This window comes from Enhydra lutris, unplaced genomic scaffold (assembly GCF_002288905.1).
Source record: "Enhydra lutris kenyoni isolate GAN:26980312 unplaced genomic scaffold, ASM228890v2 scaffoldscaffold76, whole genome shotgun sequence".
In the NCBI taxonomy this organism is placed as follows: Eukaryota; Metazoa; Chordata; class Mammalia; order Carnivora; family Mustelidae; genus Enhydra; species Enhydra lutris.
This window is the reverse complement of record NW_019154160.1, coordinates 3,152,982-3,171,876: the sequence shown is the minus strand read 5'-3', so window position 1 is coordinate 3,171,876 and position 18,895 is coordinate 3,152,982. Positions and strand designations below refer to the sequence as shown.

At 45.8% G+C, this 18,895-nt stretch overlaps 1 protein-coding gene across 1 annotated transcript in view; it reads right to left on the bottom strand.

Annotated features, from left to right (window-relative positions):
• The window catches only part of LOC111160492 (signal induced proliferation associated 1 like 2), a 213,605-nt gene that overhangs the window by 55,767 nt on the left and 138,943 nt on the right, over window positions 1–18,895 (bottom strand). The window contains exons 9-11 of the mRNA XM_022523640.1: window positions 9,734–9,891; window positions 4,133–4,709; window positions 289–563 (exon numbers count right to left, since the gene is read on the bottom strand). Coding sequence (XP_022379348.1) covers window positions 289–563; window positions 4,133–4,709; window positions 9,734–9,891 — 1,010 coding nt within the window. The remainder of the gene's footprint in view (window positions 1–288; window positions 564–4,132; window positions 4,710–9,733; window positions 9,892–18,895) is intronic.

The window sequence follows — 18,895 nt, the reverse complement described above, 5'->3', positions numbered from 1 at the left end:
TCCCGGGGCATCGAGCAGGTGCTCTGCTCCTCAGTTTGTTAATATCTCAGCCTGCACGTGGGCAATGTCCCTGGAAATTGCTTAGAAAATTAGAGTTGCTCATTTGTTACACACTACTAACTTTTTTAAAGCTCTTTTTCAATTGCTCTAATGCTTGATGGGCCCATGCCTTTGGCCCGAGACGCACCCGACTACCCCTTCTGCGGATCCTGCAGGGGCGGCAGGGACAGCGCCTGCTACAAAGGCCAAGGAGGGGGCCAGCCCTGCCTCAGGCCTCGCACGCCTTACCTCCGGGGCGAGCCATCGTCGTGGGGCTGGATGATGACCACCTTCACGGTCACGGAGGTCCGGAGCAGGTCAATCATCTGCTCATGGGTCAGAGTGGCCACGGCCACCTTGCAGATCTCCACAAGGCGGCTCCCTTGGCGAAGGCCGGCCTTCCAGGCGAAGCCGAAAGGTTCCACATCTGCAACGATTCCTTCAAAATTCACATGGAAGCCAAGCTGGCCCAGCCCGTTCCTCCTCAGGGTCATTTCCACGGTCTCGCAGCCTCGTGTCACTATCTGAGCCGGGGAGGGAGGGGGAGACTGTAAGACGTTGCTGTGGGGCACCCTCCCTCCCTGCTGCCCCCACCAGGTCAAGGTGCATGCACGGGCCTCCCAGCCCTGCCCTCCAATGGCCCAGGTGACACGCTAAGGACATCGCAATGCTGAGTTCACCATAAGCAGCCATGGCATCGGATACAGAGAGAACAGTGGATGTGAAACAGTGGCTTTACTCTTCAAAGGCACAAATACTCCTGATACAGGCATCCTGCTTTTTCTTAGAAGACACTGACCCCAGAGCTCGTGTGCGTCAGACGGGCTCTGGTAATTCCCTCCTCCCCTCCCCCATGTCAGTGGGCTTGGCTCCGAAGCACATAAACCCACTGCTCCAGATGGACCGTAGTGATGGCAAAATGTAGGCTTTTGAAACGATGACAGTTTCACCCACTAAACATTAAAAGCTACTCAGACAATTCCATCCAACTTATACAATGGCCCCAATCCCTTCCCAGCTAACACACAGAGGGCTGCTCCCAGGAGGGCAGCCTCAGAAGCCAGGATGTTAGGAAATGGGTTCAAGTGCTCTCTACACCAGACGGCCCGCTCTGTCCTCTGGGAAGCCCCCTTGTGGGGGCAAATTGCCCCTGCTTGCCTGGGTGGTGAGGACCACTTAGTTCCAATGTGGGCAGGCCCGCCAGGCTCCCTGGCATTAGCTGATAAGGGCACTGTGCAGGATGGAGCTCTGGCAGGGAGCAGAGACCCTCTCCCCCAGCCAGCACACCTGCAGGCCACTTCTCCTTCATGGGGTCCATCTTCTGGGGGCCAAGAACAACCCCAAGCAGTGATGGCTTCAGTGCTCTGACCTTCCCGGAAGGTGTGAGTATGCAGCAGTGTCGTGAAAAGGAATGTGGAAGACAGGTGGTTGGCTTCCCACGCCGCACTCTGAGACCCCGATCATTACTTAATGCCACCCTCAAAAGTGCTCAGAGAGTAATGTACACGCATGGACAGAAAAACACAGACTCGTTAAATGTCACTCGATGACTACAGCATTGCTTATTTGTGGGAAATTTAAAGTCGGGATGTATCATACCCATACCTCCCAAATCACAGAGCTCATGTATAAAGTTGCAGTTTAATAAATGCTCCATTTCCAGGAAACATGCTCTGAATACCCAGATTCCTGTTCAGTGAGACCTACGAGTGCAAGCACAGCTGTGGGACTGGGCTGGTTCCGTGCATGTCCGCTGTGTCTGTTTCCATGGTTACCTGCACGGTGACACACATGGCCCATCGGCTTCCCACAGATACACACGACAGCTGGGGGCTCAGGAAAACGGGGCGAGGCATTGCTGGTCTTTGCAGTGAGGTTTTGAAAGACTGAAGCTTGCAAAGTTATGAACTGAACTAACTGGAAATTGTCAGAGAAGGACACACCCTGAATAAAATTTTCCTTCACTTCTTTTTCAACTTTGTTTCAACGACGCTTTCCTACCACAAGTCTACGTATGTGTGACAATGCAATTTTCAGGTGAAATTGAGCGTCCACACATCAGACTGAGGAGTGAACAGTCAAGCCCTTCCTGGGACCTCTGTGTTTCTCATTTCTTCCAACTGCCTGCTACCGGCCACACTTTCGCCATTTGCCATTTCTTCCTCCCTTCTGTTCCTTGCTTCTTAACATTTGCAAAGGGTAAGAGAACTGGAGTTCCTTACATACTTACATGGACTCAATCACCACAGGAAAATGGTGGCTTCTTATCCACGTACCTACCCAAGACCACCCACATAATCGGTGGGGCCCAGTTCAGAGTCGAAATGCAGGGCCCCTGGGTCCAACACTATTTAGAACTTCAAGATGGTAACAGCAGAGCACTCAAGCAAGGATGAGCTCTTCCAAGAGCGGTGCCCCTGAGGGCGGGTTACGGGTTGCACACGACTTGCCACGGGCCCTGCCTGTCCCCACTTAGGTGTCAGCTCTCATTCCTTCCTGGGTCTGCACCTGCATAACGGATGCCTTTAATTTCAGTTTCCACCACGATAAAACGCACACCGAGTCTACCACCCACCAGCCAGCACTCGTTCCCCATGTCTGCACTACGAAGACGGGATCCTCCTTGCCTCCGCCCTATACCAACCTCATGTTCCAATCCCTCAGCTGTTTTGTGGGATGGTTTGTTTCCAAAATCTCCTGCTGCAAGTCATCCTAGACACACAATACATTTCCTCAAATACGTTCCGGAGAGCAGGCACTCCTGTCACATTAGCCACACGACTGCTCTTCTAGAAACATGGCAGAATGGGGTCCACAAAACAGCGAATAGGGAGGGACCTATGAAATGTGCATTTTGGGGGTTGGGGAAGTGGCATTTGTGTTGTATTTTCAGGAGCACAGACTTTGATGACTCAGTGGATCTCCTAAAAAGAACTATTTCCGGTATCGAAAGCACAGTGCATCTCAAGACCCACAAGGATAACTCGGTTCTCCAGACATGTAAACTAATCATGTACTGAATCATCCCCAAATCACATCTCTGTTTGTGCCCGTACACCCGATAATACTGTTGAATGCACTGAGGTCTGTTCCTGTAAATAGCATCTACAAATAATTAAATTATTTCTCCAAGGCTAGCAGACACTGACTTGATTGTATTGTCTCTAATACATGGTCTCGAATAACAAAGGGGAGATTTATATTTGGTGGGAGGAAAAGGGACAGGAAATGGGTAAAAATCCTCCTTTTTTCATGATCTGTAATTGACTAACTCTTTTCTAAACACTGAAATATACATCCCCTGGGGGTAAGATTTAAACATGAGAAATTCTTTTGTCACAGCATGTTTGGGTTCTTATACTATATTTGATTTATTCCTATCATGGTTTGACAGACTCGAACTGAAATCTGGATCTTTCTGTGTGAAAATCAGGAGAAGAAATATTAACTGTTACACTCCGTGGACATCATTTAGGGGTTCTGTACTAAAAATAACATTGGAAAAAAATCTCTTTCAGGACCGATTTTTTTTTTTTTAAGTCTAACTTAATGGGTAATTCTATAAAACCTCCTTAATAAACTGTGGCTGGAGAGTAATCATATATTTATTCTGGCAGACTAAAGAAAAACACCTGCTAAAAACACTAAAGAAAAACACTAAAACACTAAAGAAAAACACACAGAATTGAAGCTGCAAAGAAGGCATGGTCATTCGTAGGGTCAACAGTAACTGTGTGCCCGCTGGTCTCCCACTGAGAGGATCCGGTCATGCCCGTCTCTATACACACACATAATATCCAGACAATTCTCTATTTCTTTCTTTCAGATACTATAAAAATATATCCTGATGTTCCCTTTCGGAAGCTGGTTTAACATTTCCTTTCCAAACAGGCCGTAATGGGTGCGTCTCCACCACTCACATATTTAGCAACTGCTCAAAAGGACACAGCATTTAGAGTTAAGCCCTAGAGCCATACAAGACAGTAATGCATTCCCTAGCTGCCACAATCATGGCGGATTTTCCAGAGTGGAAGCCATCATAAATCTGGGATCGAAGACCTAAAGATGGTGGAAACACAGAACCTGTACTCACTCCTAATCGCTGGACGATTTCCCTGACGTCTTCAGCACAGTTGTCCACGGAGGACAGAAGAATACATTCCCCTCGCTCGTAAAACACTTTGATGCTCATTAATCCCGATGTCCACCCGATGACGTCCCTGCAGGAGCAGTTAAATACTACGTTCTTGGAGTCCTTTTCGATCAACATTATGAACTCATTAGAAATCCCAAGAAGACATTCGATGTCAGCAGACTGGCCAAAGTCCCGAGCTATGACGTGCCACATGATTGCTCCGACGCTGAACAAATGTGCATCCTTCCTTGGCTTCACTTTCTCCTTTTTCTTTGCGCCCAGTGTAATGAAGCTGAATTTCACAGACGTGTCCACAGTAGCGGTCGTGACAAAGTTCTCCGCCAGATCCTTCAAGTACTCTTGCCTCGTTCGAGTGGCCATCGCTCGGAACTTTTCTGACTTATGGGCTGCGTTTTCTGCATTGATCACCTTGGCTAAAAGGAAGTCCCGAAAAACTGCTGACTTTGGAAAAGTTACTCCTTTGGGAATTGGTGGACCAAACGGTGGCACATCTTTTGATCTAGAAACTCCAACACTGAGAAAGGGAAAAAAAGAAAAAGGAAACAAGATGAGTGGTAATACTATAATATTTACCTTCAGTAAACATGACAATACTCTCAACTTAGGCTATCTGTTTTGTAGCTTTTTGTTATATACTAATTTCTGGGTGCCCAGGGTTTGTGTGTTTGTTTTTCTGACTCAGACGGGCTGGTGCTCTAACTCCGCAGCTGGTCATCACTGGGAAAGACAGTGATGCTTCCAATAGAAATGAGGTCATGAGCCCCAGGTGGCTGCTTGGGATCTCATGGGTAGTGGACACCATGATCACACTTCACAGGGTCAAAAGTTTTAGGTGTCCCATTTTTGTAGGAAATGCTCACTTGGTCACATTTGGAAAATCTCCGTGAATATTTTACGGGGGTAAAATCTTAAGAGATTGCGGGGACTGAGAAGATCAAGTGTGGAGTGACAGGAACAACCGCCCTAATGCGTCCAAACTGACGGTGGCGCTCCCCGACACCAGGCAAAAGGTGTCAAACCCGTCTTGGGATGAGAGCAACTACGGAGACTGAATTAATGGCCATCGACAAAGGACTGGACTGAGGGAACGACGAATCCCAGAGCAACGATAGCATCTACACCCCAATGACAGAGCGGCTGCTGAGAAACGGAGCAGCAGTACTAATGCCACGTTTGCCCGGGCGGATGCTCCCTGTGTTGCAATAAACAAAGGAAGCAACCCGGGCTTCATCGTCATCATCACCAAAATCCCGGAACGCGGCGAACTGAAGGAAGAAAGAATTCTGTCCAGATCTGTGCTGTCGGGTGTCTGGGAAGTGGCTGGTTAGACTCTTAAAACGATCACGGTCTCCAGCTCTCTTTCACCTTTGCTTTCATCTGCACACTCCGCAGAAGAGTGAGTCACTTCCGGGGAGCCGGGCTGTGGATGGAAGACCGGCGGCAGGGGATTCCCCACTCTCACGTGACACCTTGTAGGATTCCCTTTGGGACAGAGGAACCTAATCCATCCAGGGACGGCAGCGCACGCACGAAACCAGACAGTGATGGGGCAGGCTCGACTCGTGTCCTCAAAGGAAGGTGGTGGAAATGCTACAGAGTCTGACATGTCTTCGGGGCCAACCTCATAGTGGACTCATCTCCCCCACCGCCCCCCGCCTCCACGACTAGCCTTAGAGCAGACATTCTAGACTGCGTAGGAATTAACTGGTCCTCAGGTTTTAACTCTCAGAGAGCTGTCATAAAGCTAGCTGGCCTTGCGATGAGGCTGACCACACCTTGTCGTTTCTCCTCTAAACCAGTCAGTGGGGTCACGTGGCCGATCTCCGCACTGGGACTGGCCATCCCAGGAAACTCACGTGATCACATCCCCTAATTTTTTTTTTCCTTCCAGTAATGAGTACAGATTTCTGGAAGAATTTTACCCACAGAAGGCCCGGGAGGCCCTCTCTCACGTTGACACCTTGTAGGATGACCTTTTTGAACTTAGCTCTGTGGATTTCAAGCTACTCTGACTGACTGCAGGGTGCACACACGTACGCCAAAGCCTCAGGGAAAACTTTTTATCTAAATATGTTCCCCAAAAGTGCTCACTGAGGAGCTCTGTAGGGGTTAGAGGGCGGTATCTTATAAAAGGGCAATTGATTTTGTCTCAAATTATTGACCCTAATATCTAACGGGAAGTTCCTTCCACCATGCACAGCACATGAACAACTCGATCAGCTGGAATCCTGTGTCTCTCAGATCCAAGCTGTACAAGAAAAGCAGCCAGAATTGAGGTCTCGCTACTCTAGGATTACTAATGGTATTATGGGATGGAGATCAATTAGAGATCGCTGGTTACAGAAGTTTATAGAATTCTTTCAAATAGAACTGAGGTCAGAGGAATGTCCTTGGCCAGATTTAGATGATTTCTAATGAGCTGAAACAAGAAAGTGTTCCAGAATTTTCTTTCTTTCTTTCCTTTTTTAAGATTTTATTTATTTATTTGAGAGAGAGAGACAGAGTGCGTGCATGCGGGGGTGGGGGGAGGCAGGAGGAGAGGTGGAGAGAGAGAATCTCACGCAGACTTCCCACAAAGCACAGAGCCTGATGCGGGGGCTCGATCTCACAATCCTGAGACTGTGACCTGAGCCGAAATCAACAGCTGGACGCTTAACCAAACTGAGCCACCCAGGTGCCCCTCAGAATTTCTTATTTTAGCCAAGTAACTTGATGGCACAGCTAAATGTAAGACCCCCCCACTGAAAGCAACAACACGAAAATGAGCATTCCCGGAAACGCAAGTGAAAGGGTTCTGGGAAAGCAGAGGGCTGGTGGGCAGGTGCCATGCTATGTCTGGGATTCCAGCCCCACCCCTTGCCTAGAGGCTCTGAGCTGGTGACTTCATCCCTCCATGCCTCAGTTTCCTCATCTGTAGCATGGAGGTTAGACCGTGCCATTCTCAAAAGGCCACGATGAGCACGAAACCAAATATTGCAGGCAAAGCTATTATGATACAAACTGCTTTATTATTATTAGTATCACAATCACCGCTTTGGTCATTGATTTAACACTCCCATCTAAATTTTGACAGGAGGGACTATGCATTAAATTTTTGAAAAGGGAACCCGTTGCTTTGGACAGATACCGCCTCGCTCTTACTCGACAGTGAGCTACCAAGCTTACACAGCGAGCAGTGTACGCATTTGTTTACCACGGGATTCCTGTGGCGAAGAGTTTATCTCGGAAAGTATACAAACACCTCAGTCCCTCAAGGTTAGCTCTGCATTGGCTCTTGCTGGTAAAATTAAAGTTAAGTTTGCTTTTTGAAGACTTCAGACTACGATGATGGTACACGGAGCTCTCGGGATGCTGCCCCGTCGTCTCTCTCTAGGCTCCAAGAGACCCAGCCTTACTTCCTAGGAACCCTGCTACGTCCATGGGCGATGCCTCAGATGACCTCTGGAAGGTAAGAGTATGCCTTTCTGTGTTTCTGGCCTTGCCAGCCATGACGGTTTTTATCAGCAGAGACCATCTTAACCCAATGATATTTGTGGGTCAGGAGACCTGGACCATTTTTTACCCTTCCCTTGGAAACTATTTTAATGAATTTACTTTGTCACTGGTGAGTTTTGAGGAATAGCATATGAAAAAATCCTATAAGGGGTTTTTGAAAAATGTGAGCACCGTAACGTTATTCCATGGGACGGAGTTCACGTGGCCTCGTGAAATGTTAGGGAACTGATTTGACTAGAGTATTCAAGAAGATTATTACTGACTCGTGGAGGAACGCTCATGAAGTTTTTAAGCATGATCGGTATGAATGTTTATGAGGCACTTCTCAAAATTTGAGGCATTCTACTCACTTTCTGTTTGAATCTCATTAGCAAATGGTAATTAAGTGATACCAACATGGTTTCTTAAAAACCAACGATTCCATAGTTGGGTGATTTGCACAATGCTAACCTCTATCATAGGAAACTGGCCACAGTCTGCTTTAATTATCGGTAAGATCTACATCTAGCCCGGTACTGGTTTCAACATCCCTCCCTAGTCATTTTATTAAAATCCGAAAACCTGAAACAAATGAAAATAGACGTTACTGCTAACTTAAAGATTTTTGGTGCTCACGAACCCCCTCGTGACAGAAGTATAAACTAAAATGGAAAGTAATTAAAAATACTTGATTTGACCTAAAAACAGCAGCCAATAAAATAACACCAAATTCTATAAAGCCTTAGGCTTACGTTTCTCATCTATTATGAAGGTTCATTTAAGATTGGTCTCCATAATTACCATTCATCGGGTGAGATCTCAGAAGAATCATCCCACTTACCATGTTTGTACCAACATTATCTGTTTTAAACCTATCCTTGAGATAGGAGACGTCATGCTTGTTATAAACGGCATTTTTTAAGGTAGTGCTGGGCATTCAGGCCAGTGGTCTTCCGACCAGATGTGACTCAGGGATCACACTGATGCTCAGGTCAATTTCACGTCTGTGACATCAGCGTACCACACAGCAGAGTCGGAGAATGAGCCCATTTTAACAAGCTGTGAGGCGACATTCGGGCTAAGAATGACCAGTTTATAGACTCTGTGTTCCTTTGAGATGGGCTGGGCGTGGGGCAGGGATATAAAACCAGCAACATCTAACACACAGACCAGTTTCTCTGCGTTTAGGAGAGCCACGCCCTACAGTCCTCTGCGCCTCCCCGTCCCCTCCCAGCGCACATGCGTGCACCCCGCTTGGCCCAGAAGGCGGCTGAAACAGCACTTACAGTTTTAGGATGATAAAGGGAAATGACCTTTGGGGAGTGCCAGGAACACTAATAGGTGTTCTGCAGAATTTCTGCTATTTATTCTACATGCTCAGGTAGGTACTCTTATCCTCAACTTTAAGAGAATGAATGAAAGTTTCCAAAATTAAGGTAACTTGTACAAAGCACAGCGGACAGCACAGCTGGATTCTAAACCCAGGTCGGACACCTGCCCTTCTACCCCACAAGGCGATATCTTCCAGGGGCAACTACCTCCCCCAAAAGAGGAGGGGAGAGGAAATAGAAACATTCAGCTCGGGATTCGGAGGCACACGCATGGCCTTTGGAATCCACCAACACGAGCGTCAACTCTGGTCCCGGGAGCCTCACAGGGCTTGTTTCTTGTTTCGAAGATCTTGGATGAGAAGCAGTGTTTTCCCACTACCACCATTACTTCCCCTTGGGAAGAGCTGAAATGGCCACATCAGCCACCTCGGAGGCTGCGATTAACAAAGCTCTGGTTCCGGCAGCGGCTGTATGCCGTTTTTAAGGAGAAAACTGAGGAAACGTGTAATCTACAATTTTGAACGCCTAGGCATTCCGCTGCTCAAAACGGGAAGGAGCCAATTATTTCATACAGAAAGCACCTGAGTGAAGACAGTGGACATACAATTAGAAAAAGAACCCAAAAAAGGATAATTATGGGGTTAGAGAGAATTGGAAAACAAAGATATTTCAGGAGACAGGGTGCTGCTGAAATCCAGCCGATGGAATGGAAGACCGGGGTCTGCTCGCTCACCTGTAACACACGTTCTCGGTGCACGGGTTGTGCACTTTGACGATGACAAAGACGTGCTGGAAATGGGACCGGATGCTTCTCGGAGTAAAAGGAAGTGCTCCGGGCTCTTGGAAGACAATGGTCACAATGTCATTTCCGATATGCCTTTTCCTCAGAAGCTGCGGTCAGGAAAGAGAACACACACAGTTCCAGACACGGTTTTCCGTAAAAACAAAACACGGCCACATATTCAACTCGCTCCTCTGTCCGTGTTAAAGGACTGACTTGGAAAGCAAAAGCCTCTCTCTGAAAGTCAGGGCTCCTCAAGGGGACACCAGAATAGCAAAATGGGCTGCGTCCGAAACATCTATGGAAAGACAAGCTGAACGCAGTTCATCTCTTGGCCCTTTAAAATTCAACTCCTTCTCGCCTTGAGCTTTCCCACTGATCTACTAGGTCGTTAGCACTGAAAAGGCTTTCAGGAATTTTTTATAGGTTTTATTTATTTATTTTTGAAGGAGAGCACAAGCGGGGGGGGGCAGAGGAAGAGGGAGAAGCAGGCTCCCTGCTGAGCAGGGGGGACTAGGACTGGAGGGGCAGGGGGCTGGATCCCTGATCCCCGGGAACTGAGATCATGACCTGAGCCAAAGGCAGAGGCTTCAACGACTGAGCCAGCCAGGCAACCCCGCTTTCAAGAATTTTATGGTTTAAGCTCTCTTCAGCTTAAAGCAAGGAGACAGAGTACAGATTTGCTGAAAGTCCTACACCAGCCTGTGAGGGCCTTCCCTGGTGTCTTGTGCTTTCCCGCAGGCCTGTCTAGGACACCAACACAGAGAGACTGCTACTGCGCTGGCTAATTTACGATTCAAACTACTTCACTGAAATCCGGCCTTTCAAATGGGATTCGGAAACACAGAATTCTACCACGTTAACGGCTGGAAAACTCCATGGTGTATCATCTTACACATTACAAATGTGGCAGGAGACAAGGAACCCCAGAGCAGCAACACTTTATTATTATGGTGATTATTTTTATTTATTTTTTATTTTTATTTTTGAGTAGCGACACTTCCGCAACACTCCACTTTTCATTCTCCTTTCGCCCAGAATGTTCCCCTCGCCGCAAGGTGCTCCCGGACGACTCAGGGCTCTAAGTCAGGTATCTCGTTCCCTGAAAGGAACTTCCCTGGGAAGCCTGCACGGGCAACTCCAGCCACACACCCAGGTCTACTTCGAGGGCATTAGTTCTAACAGAAGCAGGCTGATAGTTGATTTACTTCTCCCGCATCAGGTCATCACCGTCGGGAGGGCAGGAGACATGTCCTGGTGACTGCTTAGTCCCAGGACCCTGAGATCATGACCTGAGCCAAAGGCAGATGCTTAACAGACTGTGAGTTCGTTTCTGATGGCCTGCCTGGGACATAGCCGGCACCCAGCCCACAGTTGCCGAAGGCATACCTGACTGGTGCAGACATAGGATCCTAGCCACACCACGCTGTGCAGTAAAACCGTGAACGCAGGTCGATAAACCCGTATTCAGGGCACTCTCTAAGCTGACGCAAGCAAAACCGCAGTGTCCGTGCTCACCAAGTTTGTGATCTTCACAATAATCTTTATAGGAGCTGGTGATGTAAGGCAGGAATGAGATAATCTCAGGTAGTAAATCTCTCTTTACTAGCAGTAACAAAGACAACGAGCTTGCTCTTAAATTTATTTGGCACCTACACAACACAGCCTCACCCTAAAGAGCATTAAGTTCAACTCTTAAAGCCTTTTCAACCCAGATACAAAGAAGATTTCATTGTCGGGCCCCAGACTTGTGATTTCGCATGATAAAGGTCTGGGAACTTGGGGATGAAATGTTCCTTCTTCCAGGGTTCTCTGATATGCCAGTTAAATCACTGATTCATATGCTGAGAAACTCCCATTTAAATCACCAGGGTTCAAGTTCACACACACACACACACACAAGTTGCTTTCCTGTCTGGGTGAAGGTTTGAAACACACGTTAACATACGTTAACACAGACCCAATGAGCCACCTCTACATTTAAGAATGTTTGCTAAATAAGTCAAAATGTGCCATTTTGGACACATGTTAAAAAAAAAAAATCAGTAGCCAACGAGGTCCTTTACACGGTGTGATTATTTCCCCTTACTACAGCGGACACAGATGATAATCACGATAAAAGTTTCATGTAAAGAGAACGGAAGCAAGGATACATATATATCTAAAACAAACATCAATGGACACGCTGGAAATCGTACTAGAAGATGATGTTCTTCCCTCACTGCCACAATAACTGAAGTACAGGGTTCCCAGGTACTAAAATACGACAAGGGAAAATCAGGAACAAATGAAAAGTTAAAAAAAAAAAAATGTCTTTTAAATACCTAACACCGTGGTTCAATGTATCTGTTGAACACGGCACACAAAAGCTGACTCTGTGGTGGACTTAATGTCCTTGAAACACAAGAGTTCTCAGATCAAAGGGCAGAAGATGGTGCGCGCGACGGCCAAGGCCATGCTGTGAATTCTGCAGCCCTTCCTCCTACGTGGGTGCAGTGTAACCCCCCACCCTTGGCCGGCCCTCTCAGGTACATGCGTGGGGCAGGCATGAACGCGTGAGTCTGTGTGTCCTCACTCTTGAAGGAGCCACAGCGAACAGGAGAACCGTTCCCATCCATTGGCTCTTCGTCCGGAAGGAAGACATGGAGTCCAGGTCTCTACTTCCCAGCACAGGATTACTGAAAGCACCACTTAAAAGGCTGGTTCCCTTGACGACGTGTCCCTTTCTAAGCATATTCTTTGGCTTTGTAAAACGGGCTTTGTAAAACGTTTTTAATGGTCTGGTTAATGGAACCAGGGTCACAAAATGTACTTGGCAAAACAGTAAAGTGCGTGGGGCAGGAGGGGCGGGGAGTAAGGTATTCATTAAGAAGGGCAAAATCTGAAACTCTCTGTAGGAGAATAAAATAAGAAAACTTAACACCTTGCCCATTAATGGGATGCTTGGCTTTGTTGAGAGGCTGAAGAAAAAGAACATCTGGAAAGTTCACAGAAACACTTTCAACCGCTTTCCAGGATTTTGCCAAACATCAAATAATCTAAGTAACTTTGCAGGCTTCTTATCTAAGGGTAAATATTTTCTTTCGTTGTTAGTTATGTGTTTTTTCTAACTGGCCAGTGAAGTTCTGTGTCATCGGTGTCCAGGACTGGAAGGGGAAAGGGGACGGCAGCCCAGCAGGCTGTGACGGGGAGCCCCTGGGTTACTGAGCCACCTCTGCACTATTTGGGGGATGAAGGAACGGTGACTTGTAGCGCTAACTCCTCCTTTCCAGATATGAAGGTCCCAACACGTTTCAGCGCCAAAAGAACCACCTTCTCATCTCTGACTGTAAGAATGAGTTAATAAATACTGCGTGAGACAGATTTACATAGTCCGTCCTACTAAATTTCCAATGCTTGAGTCCAGCAGCAAAACAGGCATAAGCTCTTGTTATGACAAGAGAAGTGAAATGTGATGCCTCACCCAATTCTACGGCAAAAAGCATCCAGATGCGACAGAAAATGCAAGCTTCAGGTTTATTCTCCACTCCCTAACCAAACTCCAGGGCTCCCCAGGACCAGTTTTAACTCGATGCAACCATCCAAACTGAGTGAAAGCTGTCTGGTAGCCCTGCTTGGATCAGAGGAGGCGTCAAGTCGAGCTAGGTCAGACCTATCAGCCTCTGTGCAGAGAGGCTCGTTTGTTACTTTTTTCTTGGCGTAGTTAAGGTAGAAAAAGTATTTTGCACCTCATTCTGGAGGGGTGGGGGAAGCAGTCTGCACACTATGGAAGAAATGCAGTTGGATGTGGTTCACAAGTTTCTAGGAATCAGAATTAGTGAAGAGAAAGTGTAATTCGAAACTAGAAATAGCTGGGATCTCCGGAGAGAGTCTCCTGTCTTAAGAAGCAAATAGGTAAAAATTTGCGTGATTTCAAAGGGAAAAATGCATCACTTAATGATCTTATATGTTCTGAAATTCAAAGAGATGAACCCCGAACTGAACAAAAAATTAAATGTATCCCCATGAAAACAGATCACAAGTTCTGGATCTCAGCTCTTGGGTTGGAATCTGAAGTCCTGTGGGTAGGAGCAGGGCTGAGCAAGCCTCCTTTGACCTGTGTCCTTCCCACCCATCTGACCTTGTCACTCACCCCACCCCTCCCAGACAGCCACCTTGTCCCTCTGACAGGCTAGTTTTTCCTGTCACAGGCACTTTGTTCTTGCTAACCCTCTGCTTGGAAGTTTTTCCCCCCCACACAGAGGGTGAGCTTCTCCCCCTTCAGAGACCTTCCTAATTCTGCATGTGTACACACAACACACACAACACACACACACACACCCCACACCCTCACGTACTCATTACTCAAGACTCAACACCAGTTGTTAGAGTTTTGATTTTTAAGAGATATCTAGAGTTTCCTGTGGAAAGTAGAAACATGAACGTAGATTCTAGTAAGAAAGAGAGGGAAACCAACATACGTGACCACATAAACTCACCACCAAATCTATACTCAGGGTAAGCCTTCCCTACCTACTCCCCACAAAAAAGGTGAAAGCTAGGTTAACCACTCTTATCTCAGATCATCAAGATCATATTAAATTTAATTGCCATTTCAAGGATTCATCGTGGAGTACTATATATAACCAATATAAAATATTGTATAAAATATTTAATATAAAACATATATTTTACCAACTGGAAACATAAATGTACAAACCAGTTAAGCGAGCCAGGCTGAGTATTTCATAAATGGAGAAACAGAAATAAGCCAAGAAAGTAGATTTTTAATGATTTAATAATAAAGTGAAGACAAGAGGATTATGGAGATACAAGTATTTCTGACACCCGGCAGCCCAACCCTATTGAAACAATCATGCTTATGGTCCTGCACAAGTACACATTCCTATTTAGGGCCTGGGGATAAATCAAATCATGGAAAGCTGAATAAGCGTTTCATTCTTCCAAAATATTCCATATGATTATTTATAGGTGAACACAAGTGCAGTCAAGACCCGTTCGTACTGTAATTTAATGAGGCGACTCCTCCTGTATATGAATGGTTTCTTAGCAGTCCCAATTAGGGACTCACAGAAGTGCACAAACCCCCTAAGACAGGCCAGTCATCTATCCAAATTAGATAGAGAAAGGCTTCCAGCCTGGCTCAGACCTAACAAGCTGTGTCTCCATGACCTCTGTAGAGGTCAAGGCTGTCCCTAGGCTAACAGCAGTATTCTTCAAATGGAAGCTCAGAGACCTAGGAGCTTGGCCTTCTTCCTTAGGGACCTCTTGGGGGCTTGGACATCCCTTTCAAGGACAGCAGCTCTAACTGTATGCATGCATTTAAAAAAAATCATAATTTACTATGTGCCAGGCTCCATGCTACCTGTATTCATTTTATATACTGAGACTGAAGAAAAGGTCTCTCTGTCCCATTGAAGTCTGAAGCCAATTTGCGGCATTCTCTCCACTGATAACGTCCCATGATGGCTGCTCTATGATCTGTCTACGGGACAAGGAGAGGGGAAGCACATGGCGGAGACAGCCCTGGGAGACAGAATCCGACCGCCAGCCTGGCCCAGAGAGACTGATGGGTCTTCAAGGAAGAGGGAAACCGCTCCAAGAGTGGGTTCTCTTATCACTCCCTGGGGCTGGCTAGGTTTTCTTTGCAGGAGTCATACATTCCAAACACTGAACTCTTTTGCAACAGTGGTAAACTCTCTAAAGACTTTTAATACATCTTGGAATCAGCTTTCAGCTTGATTTATTAAAAAAACAAACACAAGAAATAATATCTGATGTGGACGAGTCTAGACCAGTTAAATAGTCACAGATACCATGGTGCTAATGAGGCCAAAGTTACAGGCACCGCTCACGCACAGGCCAGAGAACTTTGCTAAGTTCAGTGGCCTCAAACTGCACTCAGGAGCCCAGCGGGTCATTTCAGACATTTCTAGCCCTGGTACTGAGATAATCTGCGGGCATGGGTGGGGTGGGTGGGAGAGGTCGAAAGGGCCAGTACAATCTGTAACAAATTTAGAGAGTACATGTTTGAAGATTGCACAGTGGCAACATTTATCTACAAACAGAATATTCTGGTAACAACCCAGGAGTAGCAAAATATTAAATGCCAAAGTAAAGATAATTTCGTAAATTTATTGATAAATTAGCCCCTTAATTTCTTACCTATCTAGGCCTTAGTTTCTCATACCAGAGCTCTAGGATTGAGAACAGGAAAATGAAATGCAAATTAAGTCATTTAAAAAGCTTGCACTTTATATCTAATAAATGATGAAACAGTAACCGTAGCTGAAACTTACTGAGCATGCTCTGTGTCAGGCACCATTAAGTGCCTTATACATATTAGCTCATCTAATTCTAGCCACCGTCTATGAAAGGTTCATTTATTCCTTGAACAAATGTTTACTGCCTGCCTACCATGCTCAGGGTAGCATTCAGGGTGCACAGGGTCACCTTGATGAAGAAACAAGATCAAAGTCCCTGTGTTCAGGGATAAACCAAGGCACAGAAAATTGTGCCCAAGGTCACAAAACTGGTAGCTGGGATTCAAATCCAGATCATGTGGCTCCAGAATTCTTGCTCTGTTAACAACTACATTTTTCTATCGAAGCCAATTTTCCACCTAGAAGCAGGAAGCCTCAGGGAGGGCCCTAGAATCACAGAAATCAGACACAAAGAGGGACATGCTATGAATTGCCTAGTTCAAGTATCACGTCTGCCACATCTACCCACTGCCAAATCTGTAGAAAGTTCTCTATAATCCAGCATTTTTTTTTTTTTTTTACTCTGACCCCAGGTGCAGCTCCAGAATCCTTCTTAACACAGTTTTCCAAGTAGCCACCACTGGCCGTCTGAACCAGGTCTGCATTATATAATTAATTCAGTTTCTTGAGAGGCTAAGATCTTACCCAAAGGTATAAGGCAAGTGACCGGCTGTGGCAAGTTCAGAATATGTCCACTGACTCCTATTTCCACTCCTTACCCCCCCCCACCTTATATCATGAATACTTGCCTACACAGTGTTTCACACGTAGGTTTCCCAATGGACCATATGCAAGATCATATATATTCCAGGCACAATAAGAGCACTCATTAGAAAAGCAAAACAAACGATTTTACAGTTTTCCACCTCTAATCCATCAGCAAAACTTACTCAATGTCATGGATTCTCACTCAAGTTTTCAAAAGCAACAACCGAGAGGTAACCGAGTAAGTCTTTAAGCTACAGAGTCTGTAATGTGTAGAATCCATTTACAAGGTATATATTTCCAATTTGGGAAGCTTAAAACACCCATCCATACCCTACTCCCCAATTGCCATCTGCCCATCTACTTTTTTGTGTGTAGGACTTTAAGGAGAGTTTCAGTGGGAAAAAAAAAAAAAAGTCAGGTACAGAGAACTCATAAACCCACAGTTTTTAATTACCATGCAACCGAAAGGAGGCAGGGAAAGCCTGGTTTGAGTTCTGCTAAGAGCAAAGCCCAACAGACGTCAGAATCCCAGAGGCTGCCATATGGGAAGTGATGGGGCCCATCCAGCTTGGAGACCAATGGCTTAAGTAATTAGGGAGCTGAAAGGGTTTTGTGGTTTGAACACTCAATGACTGGGGTCAAAGGCACTGGCTCTTACTTCTGCTAAAGTACAGACAGATTTCTTGGCCGGAGTAAGCCCTATCAGTTTTCTGAGCAACGACTCACACAGAGTTTAACTACAGAATGATTCTCGAGTATCTGCGAGACAACGGCACTGGTCTAAATTAAGCTTCTTAAAAGCGAGTGAATCTGTCTGACATTCTTCGAAGTAAATTTGTTTTTAAGAGCTAGAAATCCTTTAGGTTAAAACATTTAAATACATGCATGGGATCTAGTGACTATAACTCTTAAGTCTTAAAAAGCATACAGATGTACGGGTGCCTGGGTGGTTCATATAAGCGTCTGCCTTTGGCTCAGTCATGATCTCAGTGTCCAGGGATAGTCCTGCATCGGGCTCCCTGCTCAGCACAGAGTCTGCTCGTCCCTCTGCCCCTCCCCCACCACTCGTCAACACACACACATACACACACACTCTCTCTCTCTCTCAAATAAATAAATAAAAATCTTTAAAAAAAAGAAAAAAAAACCCACATAGATATGTGATCAAAAGGTAGATTTTCTGACAGTAGAGGGAAGAAATCTGATTATTAGAAAACACTGCAGACCACTCAGGCAGGACAAGGGACTGAGCTTAAGCATCAGATAAACGGTCAGAAAATCCAGCTGGCAAGAAGGGAAAAGGAAAGAGGTGTTGTCGCTACTGTGAAAAGCTGGGCTCATCCCGGCTGGAGGGTCAAAGGCGGTTCTTGTAATTCGTGACGGCAGCAGGGTAAGCAGTTTCTTTGCCAGAGGTGTATTATGACCAGCTTTGTAAATTTCATGAGCATTCAAAAAGAGAGAAGAAAAATACCCCATTGTGATTAAGTTTCATTCATTCAACAAGTTCTTCTTTTTTAAAAGAATTTGTTTACTTGAGACAGAGAGAAAGAGGACACAAGTGGGCAGAGGGAGAAGCAGACTCCTCGCTGAGCGTGGAGCCTGACACAGGGCTCGATCCCAGGATCCTGAGATCACGACCTGAGCTGAAGGCAGACGCCCAACTGAGTGAGCCACCCACGTGCCCTTCATTCAATAAATTCTTACCAAGCGACTTCTAGGCAGTCCCTGGTGTGCTAATGTATTTTTATAGCCAAAGAGTGCAGTTAAATGACATCAGAGCTAAACTTCCTAAACATGAAAACAAACTTTGTTTCAACTCCTGATTTCACCCAAATACAATCGACTCACCAAAACTGAATCATGCCACAAATAAGTTATAAGATCCCTTCTTACAGTATTTTCTATAAATAAGTCTCCCACCTGCACTCGGAAACCTGAGCTCAGCTTACCTCGCTGGCTTATTTATAATGAACACAGTGGACACCGGTTTCCATTAAGATTTTGCCTAGCAAGCAATAAAGGTGCATGTGGAAGAGTTTCCAAGTTTTATAAGGAAAAACTGCAATACAACTATGCAGAAATATTCCCTTTCAAAGGCCAACTACTTCCAAATGACGAAAAAGAGTCCAAAATTATTCATGCC